Source organism: Phaethon aethereus (assembly GCF_964289735.1).
Source record: "Phaethon aethereus genome assembly, chromosome: 3".
In the NCBI taxonomy this organism is placed as follows: Eukaryota; Metazoa; Chordata; class Aves; order Phaethontiformes; family Phaethontidae; genus Phaethon; species Phaethon aethereus.
In genome coordinates, this window is record NC_138576.1 from 76,310,954 (window position 1) to 76,323,576 (window position 12,623).

At 47.4% G+C, this 12,623-nt stretch overlaps 1 protein-coding gene across 1 annotated transcript in view; it reads right to left on the minus strand.

Moving 5' to 3' along the window:
- Positions 1–11,630, minus strand: part of UTRN (utrophin) — a gene marked incomplete at its 3' end in the record, with an annotated part of 391,562 nt that extends 379,932 nt beyond the window's left edge. Inside the window, exon 1 of the mRNA XM_081998557.1 lies at positions 11,095–11,630. Coding sequence (XP_081854683.1) covers positions 11,095–11,173 — 79 coding nt within the window. The 5' untranslated portion in view covers positions 11,174–11,630. The remainder of the gene's footprint in view (positions 1–11,094) is intronic.
- Between the last annotated feature and the right edge of the window lie 993 nt (positions 11,631–12,623).

Here is a 12,623-nt window from a genome sequence, read left to right on the forward strand (position 1 = left end):
AACACCCTTGTCGCCACAACCCGCTTCCAGTTGTAGAGAGCGATAAGGTCTCCCCTCAGCCTCCTCTTCTCCAGACTGTACAACCGCAGTTCCCTCAGCCGCTCCTCATAAGACTTGTGCTCCAGACCCCTCACCAGCTTCGTTGCCCGTCTCTGGACACGTTCAAGCACCTCAACAGCCTTCTTGCCGTGAGGGGCCCAAAAGAAGTTGAGTACCTCAGTCTTCTCCTCATGCATTGTTACCAGTCTGTCAGTCTTGCTCATCACGGGAGGGGCGGCGGGGTACGCTTTCTTTGACCTTCCTTTTCTCGCTGACATACCTGTAGAAACCCTTCTTATTATTCTTTGCATCCCTTGCCAAGTTCAGCTCCAGCCACACCTTGGCCTTCCTGACCCCATCCCTACACAACCAGGCAGCATCCCTGTACACATACCAGGATACCTAACCCTGCTTCCACTGCCTGTGCATTTCATTCTTGCCCTTTAGCTTGCCCAGCAGGTCTCCACTCAGCCATGCTGGCCTCTTGCCTTCCTTTCCCGATTTCTTACACCTGGGGGTTGGAGAACTCTTGTGCTCTATGGAAAGTGTCCTTAAAGATCTGCCAGCTCTGTTCTGCTCCCTTGTCCCTGAGAGGACATCCCCTCACATTTTAACTAGTTACTCCAAAGCATCTTCTTTCAACCGCAGATTTTGCCAGCTCTACCAAGTGCATACACCTGCCTCACTATATACACCCAGAGAGTGAGCAGGCTGTCAGGGCTCAGACTGAGATATACGTCTACCAGTCTCACCACTGACAGCAGACCAGCATCACCACCAGGAAGTGGATGAGCAAAGAGTTTGCTTCTGTTCAGTATGCATTCTTCCAGTGTGGTCCTTTATTCTGAGTGCTCAGTTTATACTGTGTGACACATGAAGAGAGCCCTCGTTAGCACCGAGACTCTGTCCCACCCGATGCTTCAGACGGGCCACGCAGGGGGACCTCACCTTCCCCGCTGCACCCCTAGCATTAACGTCACTGTTTCTCTGATAGGGAATACGACTCCCAAACTATCAATCAAGGGTAATGACACCCAAAAAGCAGCCTGTTTCATGAGACCAGCTACTCTTCTTTCCTCCCATTGCACCCGCTCGCTTAAGGAAAGCAAAATTAAGTGAACGCAATTTCCTTTCTTTACAGTTATGGTACCCTACAACAGGCAAAGAGCTCTGTCACACTGCAACCATGTTGTGTGCCTCACTCAAAATTAAGTGATCTTTTAAACCAAAGATAATTTGGAGATTTTCAATCAGGAAGACTTTTTGAATTTAAAAAAAAAAAGGGTGGGTTCTGTCTCTATTCATGCAGATGAACACACCCAGTACTGTTAGTCACTATGTAAGCAATGTAACTACTATCCTTAATGATGAAATATTTAACACTCCCTGCTGTGAAGAAGTTATTACCATATAGTGACAGAAAACATGCTCCATCAACTTACAGGTAGAGAAAGCGGCCTCAAAGGAGTCAGGAAATTCTTCGCTTGGAAAGATTTGGAAAGACAAATAGCCTTCATGAACTAGTACGGAAATTATTTCGCCTCTTAAAACAAACAAGAACAACAAAATACAATTTACATGGAATTCATTAGCTTCAATTTTCCTAAGTTTTAAGAACCATTTCATTACAGGCTAAACGAAAACTTTTCTGAACAGCTGCTTTAGATTAAAGAAAAAAAATCTAAAATTTGGTTCTTCTCAGGTCCATGCCTCACTTCTCTAGAGGAAAGGCTACATAAAGACCCCAAGAAGTCGGTCCTGAGACCTCATAGCAGGTTCTGAAGCTCCCTCCTGACATGCACACATGGATGTGTAAGAAAGATGCAGGCAGTGCATTAATCCTTTTGGCATAAAAAGGCATTGCTCCGAACTCTGAAGAGCTGTCATTCAAAGAGGCTCTGCTGGAGGTCTAAGTAACAGGCACCACCGCAGCTTGTGTGGCAGTTGCTCCTCTCTTGCATCTCAACAGCTCTGTAAGTCTCGACTGATCTAGTTTTCTTTGGATCAGAAAGGGCCAAGAAAAGCATCTACGTGGAAACATGCCAAACCGATGCCATCAGTTTCCCAATACCCGTAAGTAGAAGAAAAAAGTTTTCCCAGTAGTGGTATGATGCACCTGGGCATTTGAGGCTTCTTGCTAGAGCTGGAGTATATTTGCTAAAACTGCACTTCTACTCCACTTTTTTTTTTTTTAAACACACGCATTGCTCTTCACCAGCAGGGAAAAGAGGAAGATGGGAATCAGGCAAGGCAGCAGTGCAGAACATCAGGTGAGGAGCGTAGCATCTACAGAGACTCTGTAAAGCACCTCACTAAAATTATGGATAGCAGAGACAACTTTCAATCTCCTTTCCTTTAATACTATTTGCACTGTAATCAAGAAGGAACTTTCTGTTAACATTCAGAGAGCAAATAATGAACTTGAATTGGGTTTCAGTAGCCTTAAAAAAACCCACCACACCCACAGAGTGGCATGACATTCGTCACAATGGGCACAACCCCATTTGAACTCTTCCTCTTTCTTCTGTTCAGTTTTAGACATGCTGGTTGAGCACTTCAGTACAAAACTCACCTCCACATTAATACAACAGTCAACGTTTCACTTATCCTATCAAGATAGCAACATAGTCTTCCAAAAGTATGTTTCAGGGCTTTAATAAATTCCCAAACATCCAGTGAAACCAGAACGGGGGGGGGGGGGGGGGGGGGCGGAGCATTGTGTAAAAAGTGTCCTCTTGTCCCAAATTACCCCAATATTCAAACAATAATGCTGGGGGGGGGGGGGGGGAAGTCTCTCCTGAAGCACCCAGGCAACAGTCAGAGGCTGAAGCACAGAGAGTCCCAGGGACGCAACAGGGCTCATGGTCCACAGCCTGCTAGGGACTGTGGCAGCCCGGAGCGTTGTATGCCAAGGAGAAATGGCATCCTCACATGCAGGTACCTGGGCACTGCACGAGTCTGACACTCCACCAGACTATTCCTCTGCACAGATCACAAAGTGTGTAAATGTATTTTTTGAGTAGAAAGACCAGAGTGAGTACTTCACATCTGTATTGTGACCTTCAATAACTCTCAGATTAAACTTAATAAATGAACGGTGTGTTAAGTTAGCTAAAGATTGATTTAAATTATCATTAATTGTTTTAAAAGCTCAGTAAATCAAACCAGCAAGCTCTAAGTTGGACACTACAGCCAGGTCCAAAAGAAAAACTCCTGAGCACAGAGGAAAAGCATTCAGAGCAGAAAGATTACACACTACTATCCCAGAAAGAGAAAAACTATATTCAGAAGGACACTACCAGACTTTCAACTTCCCCAAAGTCTGTTCTCAAAAAAGAGGCACAGCGTTAACACAATGTGTTCCCGTGAATTTCCATGAGAAGCCTCATCCAAGAACAAGATGTACATGTAGAAACTAGAAAAAGAGAGCAATGAACTCTCTCTGGAAATGATTTATGCTGACCATAGCTGTTGTTCATTATTAAGTTATAACAGAAGTGAAAGCCTAGAAAGAGGGAATAGAAAGGTCTTGGTCTATTGGCATTTAAATACTACTTTATTCTCTTTTAATACAATCATATTTTATAATATAATTAAAACAGAAACCAAAAGACTTCACTCTACTCTCAACATGCTCCCATAAAGCATTCAAATAAATCTCCTCCATTTGTTATCCATGCAGAGACTACTCCTCTTTGTTCAACCAGGATAACACAGCAAGTTAATAACAATAAAAAAAGCTAGCAAAACATTTCAGAACTTATACATTGCACCACTTTTCTCTGATCAATAATTTGTAACATAACATTTTAGGATCATATTCCACCTTTGGTCCTCTGCCATCATCTAAATTAGGAGAGGAACAAAAACCACATTTGATGCTAGGCAATAAAAGCAGAGTACAAAGGAACTAACTAAAGTTATTTGTGGAATTAATTACATAGACCCATCAAAGCATGTTCTTTCATGGCTTAAGTGCACGTTTCTCCACAGCTAAATGCATAAACCAGTGACTGTCCTTATACATTTGTCTAATTCCTCTACAAAATCTCCCAGTTTTTTGATGGTGGGTCCTGCTGGTTTGCCACAAGGCGAGAGGAAAAGATGCTGAAGTCCAGAAAGGACCTTCATTACCAGTAATTAATGGCTGAAAAATATTGCTGCACATTCCCTATATTGATCAGCAAAATAACCTTAAGAATACATACTTAATCTCTGTCATGTGGCCATATCCTTTCCTACCAGCATGTATCCAGTGTTTTTGAGATAGACGTTGATCTTTTACCAAAACAGTCACCCTATCTCCCACCAGTTAAAGACTCAGCAGCTCTTCACCACTTCTTCCACTCCCAGCAGGAGACCCCCACCCCTGAAAGGGGGCTGCTGGAGAATGCTTCCCCAGCACAGGAGCTGCCTCATTACAAGAGAAACTACCGATGAAGTTAAGCAATGCTCAAGTTATTTCTCTCCAGCATCTCAACATGCTTAATGCGTCTGTCCCATGCACTCAACAGATTAATGAATATCTAAAAATGCAAGTTAAAGAGTGAACACATTTCTGAGCATAAGAACACTTCACAAGAGGGTCACTGCCACAGTTTTAGATGGGTCCCCACTGCTAACCAGCCTGCCCTGCACCATTGGGGCTCACATCCAGCGCTGGTCAGACAGTCATAGGGAAGACGCAACCCGTCATACACCCAGACAGACTCAACCCTGCCCTTGGCAGAAGGAAACTGTGGCTGCCCGCACCCTCCCCGTTACGGCTGACCGTCCTCCAGCAGCCTCCCCACTGACAACCAGTGGCCAGCCCCAGCCTCTGCAGGCACCATCCACAGCCATGAGGCCACTGGGATGTGTCCCTGGAGTCACAGCCAGTGACACCGTACCAGCCCCAACCTGCTGGTCCCATAGATAAGTGACTACAAAACATGACTGCAAGTGTCTGTATTTCAGTTCAGTTCCTTTTGTTTTTTTTCTGGCTCCATTTGGGGCTGAGCCCACCTGGGGTCCAATACCCACAGGAAGTTTTTCTTTTTACTCCCTCCAAAGGCAGTGTCAGGTGGTATGGATGTCCTCTCAAAGAAAAGGCCCAAAGACATCACATCCTAACAAATAAATAAATGGCAGTTTCTAGCTCCTCCTTCTTGATGGCAGATGTTCCACTGACTTTGCAGCTGTGTATATTTACAAGTCAGTAGTTTCTTGCCGTATTTCCAAAACTACAGCTTGCAACAGAGCCGTATCGTTGTCTCCTGTCAAACCCACAGGTGCCAGAGGGCTCTATTTCCTTAGCCTGTTATTTTTGTTGCTACCTTTAAAACTCCCAGCTTTCTTCTGAGAATATACTGTCACTTTCTGAAATTACAGCTCAGCTTGCTTCCCCATTTCTTTCCAGAAACACACTGAGGCAGGGGAGGAAGACATAAAACAGGCTTCTGACAAAGTACAGAGCACTAAAACTTATTCTTTCATCAACACAATAAAAAGTCAGACAATGCAACTGCTCCCTCCCACCTCACGATGTTTAAACCCTGTTATTCATTCTTCAGATTGTTATTAAGGCATCCAAATAAATGCCGTTCTCCCCAGCTTTGGGCTAGGAGCATCTCAGCTCCCAGGACAGCGGGGAAGAGCTGCACTCTTCTAATTGTGCATTGTCCTTTGAAGGAGAGATGCTGTACAACACGTGAAAATCAGATCATGCGGGCTCTGAGCACACCAATCCATAGGCAGCAGAGCAGCTATACTGTCCTGAAATGACAAGTTCAGCTCAAGCCCACGTGCTCTTCCCCTTGCCCTTCCACACCTACACCGATTTACCTATTCCAGTCAATCTCCTCACTTACTCACACTCGAAAGATGTTAATAACAATACTGCCCTACTCGTCCCTGTCACAAGAGTCAAGCCCAATACATGCACCACGGACAAGTGATTCTGCTAGGAGGAAGAGTCAAGGTGAGGAGCAGTTATTGAGAGGTGTTAGGGCAGGACAGCTAATTCTTTGCTAAGCTGCCTAATGCTGTGAACTTCGAGAACTTCTTTGCACGTGAAAATATTTTCATGATACTGCATGAGAGTATGGCTTCTTCCCACAGACCTGAAGGCTAAGGGGAGAAGGAGGGACAGAGCCTTAAAGAGCACTGGGGGAGGTGCAACACGGAACTCCACGTTGCTCCTGGTCTGCCCCTCACTTTGGCATCCCTTCTTCATGGAATCCTCATCGGCCAGAGGTCCCACACCACCAGCAGCTGCCTCTCCCCACCCTGACTTTTAGATCTCTTTAGCAACCCTTAACACTACACGTGGTGCCTCACATAGCAGCTCTTGCCCAGGGTTATATCTTCATTTCCTGGCAGAGCACACGCAAATCAACGGGCTGCTTTTATGGTTTGGGTTGGTTTTTTTTCTCCCCAAGGAGCCTCAATTTCTATTCCAAGGCAGAGTCGTGCTTCAAACACACGGAGCAGCATATGTTATTTCTTTACCTACCAATCAAGAGACTAGAAGGAACCAGCCTGGTTCTTATATATCTGCCATTTCATAAACACTAGGCAATACCCTAGAACTGTCTTCATTGCAGCATCCAGTCTGTCGCCAGCAGACAGACCAAGATAAGGAGGCAATACAAACGACAGAAAGGAGCCAGGCTACAGCAACCTAAAAGTTTAGTTTTGAAAAACAGTCATTTTAGTGGCTAGAAATGAGGAGCAGCAAATTTGTCGCTGGGCTTTAACACCTTGTGCGCGCAGACGCTCCTCACAAACGTCCCTGAAGAGTTCGCACAGTGCGAAACCAGCTACGCCAACTCCGCACCCACTTGACGGAATCCTAAGGGTCCTCCCGCAACTAGCAACGACTCCTGGCCGTTTCACACCGACGGAGCCCGGACGACAAACGAGAAACAGCGCGTTTGGCCCCTGGCAATCTGGCGGCGAGAGGCACAACTGAAGGAACTGGTTCCAAAGGCAACATGTGGCACCGCGGGGCAGGGAGATCCCGGAGCAAGGGGGCTGCCAGCCAAGTAAGCATTGCTTCACGGGGACAGACAGACAACAGCAGCAGTTCTCAGAACGAGCCTTGCCTCAAGAACTCCAAAAATAAGCTACAATTTCTCAAAGCAGTCTTTCAGTCAAGTATATTTAATGTAATTAAAAATGAAAGGTAGATGAGGAGAATTAAGTTCCTCTCAATTTAGACAGGAACTCATATCTTTAAATGCACCAGAGGCATAGAGTAATCTTCCAGAAATGTTTTTCCTGTCACGTCTTACTGTTTAATTATATACTACCATTCCAAGCTACCATGACAGATTTTAAGTGAGTTTGTCTTTTTTCCATAATTAATCATAGCAAGACTCATCTGTTCTTCAATCCCAGTGATGACAGCGCTGTTTTCACCACTTTAAGGCAATCATCCCACTGCATTCCTTCCTGAAAGCTATGGCAAAGAGAAAAGCTCACCTATCTGCTCAAGATGCCTTTCAAAGATATAAATCAGCTCCATATACATTGCTTCATACTATAGGAAAGTAAAAAAGGGAAAATTGCTTTTCCATAGCAAGCAATCATACAGATGCACAGGCTAGTAGTGCTAAATAAATGTTAATTATAAATATATAAACCAAACATAACCATCCAGGAACAAGTAACCTACCCCTTAAATATCAGACACTCAGGGCCATCAGCATCCACCACTGGTGCAGGGGGGAGGGAGGCAAAAAGACTCTTGGTTCTTCTGTGAATGTAAGGCAGCCTCCCTTATAATTACCATAGCCAACAGTTATTTTAAAGGCAGCTTTGGTCACCAACATGTTCTATTCTAAGTGCAGAAGACGTGTCTTCAAAAAATAACTCATAGCTACATGTAGACCAGTGCTAACAAACTAATCAAAGAGCCACATCCAACGCAGAAAAAAATAAATGCTAATTGGACAACAGAAAGAAGTCTTACTTTCTTTTTTTAATATCACAAGTCACAAAAGTGAGATTACTTGGGGAACAGAGCAAACTTTTGCTTTGGAAAAATAAAGCATTTACCGCTTACAACAGCTGCAGTATATAGCACGTTCATAGAAAGTTTTCTTGCCGACTGCTGAAGGAAAAAGAATTTCCAATGTCATCAGTAACATACAGGAATCTGTTCAGTGTTTTACCCTTCATCCTTTCAGTATGCACTCCCCAAAGGATGAATTAGATACTTGCAAAATTACTTTCTCCCCATCCGTGAAATGTGTGCCATGACACACACACTCTTTTTTGCATAAGCAATAAATAGAAATCCAATCTGCTGTTCATTGATTTTGATTACTCTCTATAGAAAAATTATGATTTTCTGCAGTTCTCCTATATCCTTCACCTGGCACGCTGGTAGCTTCCCAATTACAAGTCATTAAGAAAAAAATTGCATAGCTTGTTCTGCTCATAAAAATGGGCATAGATGGGCACCACACAGCCCTGAGCAGCCATGAAACTTTGCGTGTCTATTGCAGTCTCATAACAGTAACTTCAGATCAAAGCTCAAGTTTTCAATAACCAATCACTGCATTAACAGTGCCACCTTTATGGCTTTCTAATCTCTTCCCAGTTTTCCAAAGCAAGATAACTAAAGCAGCAATGACTACAAAAAAAAAAAAAGGCAATATATTCAGTTTGACAGGCTGCTAAAGACTAAAGTTTACATTTGTATCCAAATATTTAGAAACATTTTTACTAGTACCACTCTTTGTTAAGGCCTGACCTTTGAAAGATTCTGGCATTCCAAATGATAAATTTCTTCCAAGGTATAACAAAATACAAGATTCAGCCATGTATCTTAACTGCCACTTTTAGAAGATTCATGGCTTTAAATAACCGGTATCCTGACAGCTTGGTGATCTGTTCCAAAAAGAGGAAGAAAAAACATGTCGATAAAGACAGACAGACAGTCGCCAGGAGAGCACAGAGCGAGGGACAGTGAAAGTGACCTTTACACTTACTTAAATGCTCTTACTTAAAAATGCATAGGAATAATACACACTAAAAAAATATTACAACATATTAAATTTCTTAAAGATTTTCACCCATTAGAAAGTGGGGTTTGATTTTTATTTATTAAGAGTGAAAATATTAAATGCATCTTTGCATGTTCTCTCTAATCAAAGCGTCAGAGATTTCCCATATCACCCGTGATGAACGCACAGAGTAGCAAGAAACAGAGTAACAGCCCATTTTCCATGACAAAAGAAAGTAAAGTGGAGATACTAAACCTTGCCTGGTTCTGCTCTCTGTAGCCTCAAAAGCCAAACAGACCCCTAAATATTACCCCAAACATCAGTAAGTTATAAGGTAACACTTCTACTGTACTCCAGTCACTTATCCTGTGAAGAACATCCCGTGCTGGAGAAATCTTCCCAGCAAAAAACAACTCAGTTTTCCTTTCCAAGTATCAATATTAGCATTCTCTTTTCAGATATCTAGGAAAAAATGGAAGCATAGCTTATAATATTTTTTTCCCCAGTCCTGACGACTAGCCTTTAATTTGCTGCCATCTGTACTTCGGGGAAAACTTCAGCCCTTTCATTAGGAAATCCCTCCCACAGGCTTACTTGTAGGGAATGGTTCAGATCTGAGCTACGTAGTACAGTAATTAACTCGAAGAAATTGCACATCCAGATCCAAACCAGTGTATTATTTAGAAAAGATGAATTATTCAAGATCAATCTTCACTCGTTATTTTTAATTTAATGCACAAGTCTTTTAGTCTTGTGAGTATTAGAATGTACATCATTTTCTCATTAACAGAGAAGAAAAAGCCAAAGCGGTTGTAACAGGATATTTACAATTGTCTGCCCTAACCGAAACAACAGAACTTACCGTACAATTTGTTCATCCATGGAAAACCCCAAATACAGCCATGTTTCCTCAGACATCCTATAAAACTGTAGTACTTGCAGGCAGTTTATATATGTACACAAGGCATCCCCAACCCCAAGCCCCTTAGAGGTGCTGTCTACATGCTAATAATCAAATAAACTTGTCCAGAGGTTTCAGAGTAACAGCAGAAAATGTAAGCCAGCGCTACAGGATTCGAGATGGAAAGACAGAAGCATTTCTGTTTCATAAACAGCACTTCCCGAAGTTGAGAGGAAGACTGACGCTACCAAAGGTGTTGTCCCTCAGAAACGAACTATTCAAAGACCAATGGGATCCAGATTCAAACCCGCATCCTACGTAATCTGACATATCAAATCACCACCAACCAAAGAGCTACAGGTTTTAATGTAAGGAACATTGAAAAAAAACATATTGTTAGGTTTCAGATAGCAAAGAAAAAAATCTTTTCACAACAGGAGCATTTTGCATTTAAAACAGAAGAGAGAGACTCAGAGGCTAAAGTCTCTGGATGTAGCACAAATCTCTAACAACTCATTTCTGCCCCTCCAAAGGCTCCACTCTCCCCCTGCTAAAATGAGGGCACCTCCCAACCGCCCCCAGCATCCATCGGAGCCTCAAGAGACTCAAACATACAACAACTCCAAAAAACCCCACTTTTTTCCAATAACCTTCAGATCTCTTAGGTGAAAGTTTTGCTAGAGGAAATGCCTGAGCGAGTAGCCTTAGACAACTGGTTTACATTAAGGAGGAAGCACACGAGTTTACTGCACGAGTACTACCACGATGCACTTTTAGGAGGTGCAGTATTGCGGCCACAGTTGCCATTTCCCGCGCCTGAAAATAAACACAAAAGCTGCCAACGCTAGGTTGCATAAGAGCACTTTAAGCGCAGGGTTATTTACAAAAGCAGAGGTAATTATAATGCAGGAGGTGGATCCCAAACAAACAGACTTGACTAATGCTGTCAAAAAAAAAAAAAAAAAGAAAGATCTACAATTACTACTACTTAATTGTAGGACAGCTGCACCAACGGCCTCAGTCGCTCGCTGTGCTACTAATATAAGGCCACACATCCACTTGGGAAAACGCGCTGTTTAAAAACGCATGCTGATGTCAGAAGCCACACGTAGAGGGGAAAAAAAAAAAAAAAGGAAAACGCCGTTTTTCTCGACAGCTTACCTGATCTGGACTTAATGATGTCGCTGAACTCGCTGTGTCCCCCGCCCGGTCCTTCCTCCTGGTCGCAAAGGCGGGCCATGCTGGCGGGCCGGGGTACGCCACGAGCGCAGCCTAAATCCGTGGGGAGCGGGTTGCCGTGGACGGCCGTGGCTCAGCACCAGCACCTGCGGCGCAAGGCCAGGGCGTCACTCCGTGTGGGAAGCGCGGGCCGGGACCCACGCTTGCTGGCCATGCCCACGCGTGGCGGGGCGGTCGACCAGCCACTCGCCGTCCCCCTGCCGAGGGACGCCTTATGGGATTTAAAAAGCGAGAGGGCACAGAGGGGTGCTGCTGGCCAGCTTAATCCTTCGCCACGAAATCAAAGCTTCACGCCCACCCGTGCACCCCAGCGGAGAAAGTCACAGCCCTCGCAGCGACACCGTCACCCAGCTGGCACCAAACGGGACGCCCCCGCGTGCGGGGGGGCAGTGCAGGGAGCCCCGCTCCCGCCGGCTGAGGGGTAGGGCAGGCGTGCTCCCCGGGCCGGCCCCCGGGCGGCAGAGCCACGTGTGGGAGAAGCCACGAAGCCCCTCTCCTGGGGGGGGGGGGGAGAGAGCCCAGCCCCACGGGATGGACCCCGGGCCGCTCCCCACCCCGGTAGAGCCGCCGCCAGCACCGCTCCCCCGGCGGGGATTTTGCCCCGGCGGGCGGCCGGGCGTGCCGGCACCTCCTCCCTGCGGGGAGCGCGGCCGCCCCACCGGCCCCCGGGCACCCCCGCGGCGGCGCCGCCCCTCGCCCCGACTCCCTGCCGCCGCCCCGCACCGGCGCCCCCGCCCCGCCCGCAGGTGCGCCCGGCCGCGGGAGCTACGCCCCCGCCCGCCTGCCGTGACGGGCCCGGGGCTGGGGAACGAACTTTCCCCCCCGCGCCCTTCCCGGGGCCGCGGCGCCCGCCGCCTCCCCGCGGGGCGGCCCCGATGCCTGAGGTGCTGGGACACCCGCCGACAGCAGCCCGCCGCCACTCACCCCTCGGACACGGCGGCGGGAGGCGGCCTCGCTTCCCCACGGCCCGGCACGGCCCGGCCCACCCCGGCTCCTCCCCGCGCCCCGTCCCCCGGCGGCGGCTCCCGCTGCGCTGGCGGACCCACAACTTTCTGTGCGAGCCGGAGCCGGAGCCGGAGCCGCTGCCGCCCCTCCGCCTCCTTCTCCGCCCCGCCGGGCCCGACGGCGGCTCCTCCCTCGGCCCCGGCGCCCTTTGTTAGCCGGGCAGCGCCGCGGGTGCGGGGGAGCCGCCCCGGCCGCGCGCCCCTTCTCCGAGGGGGCGGGAGGGGCGGGGCTGCGCCCGCCGCGGGCCCCGGCCGGGACGGGGCGGGGAGGGGCAGAGAGGGGCGGGGCGATGCCCAGGCCCCGCCCCCGCCCCGCGCCGGCGGGCGGTCTGCCGCTGGCCCGGCCGCGCGCCCCCGAGGGCCCCGCCCGGCAAGGCAGGGCCGCCGCTGCCCGCGCGCGCTGGAGCGCGCGGCACGTGAGGAGGACCGAGCCCCGGGGGCGTTTAG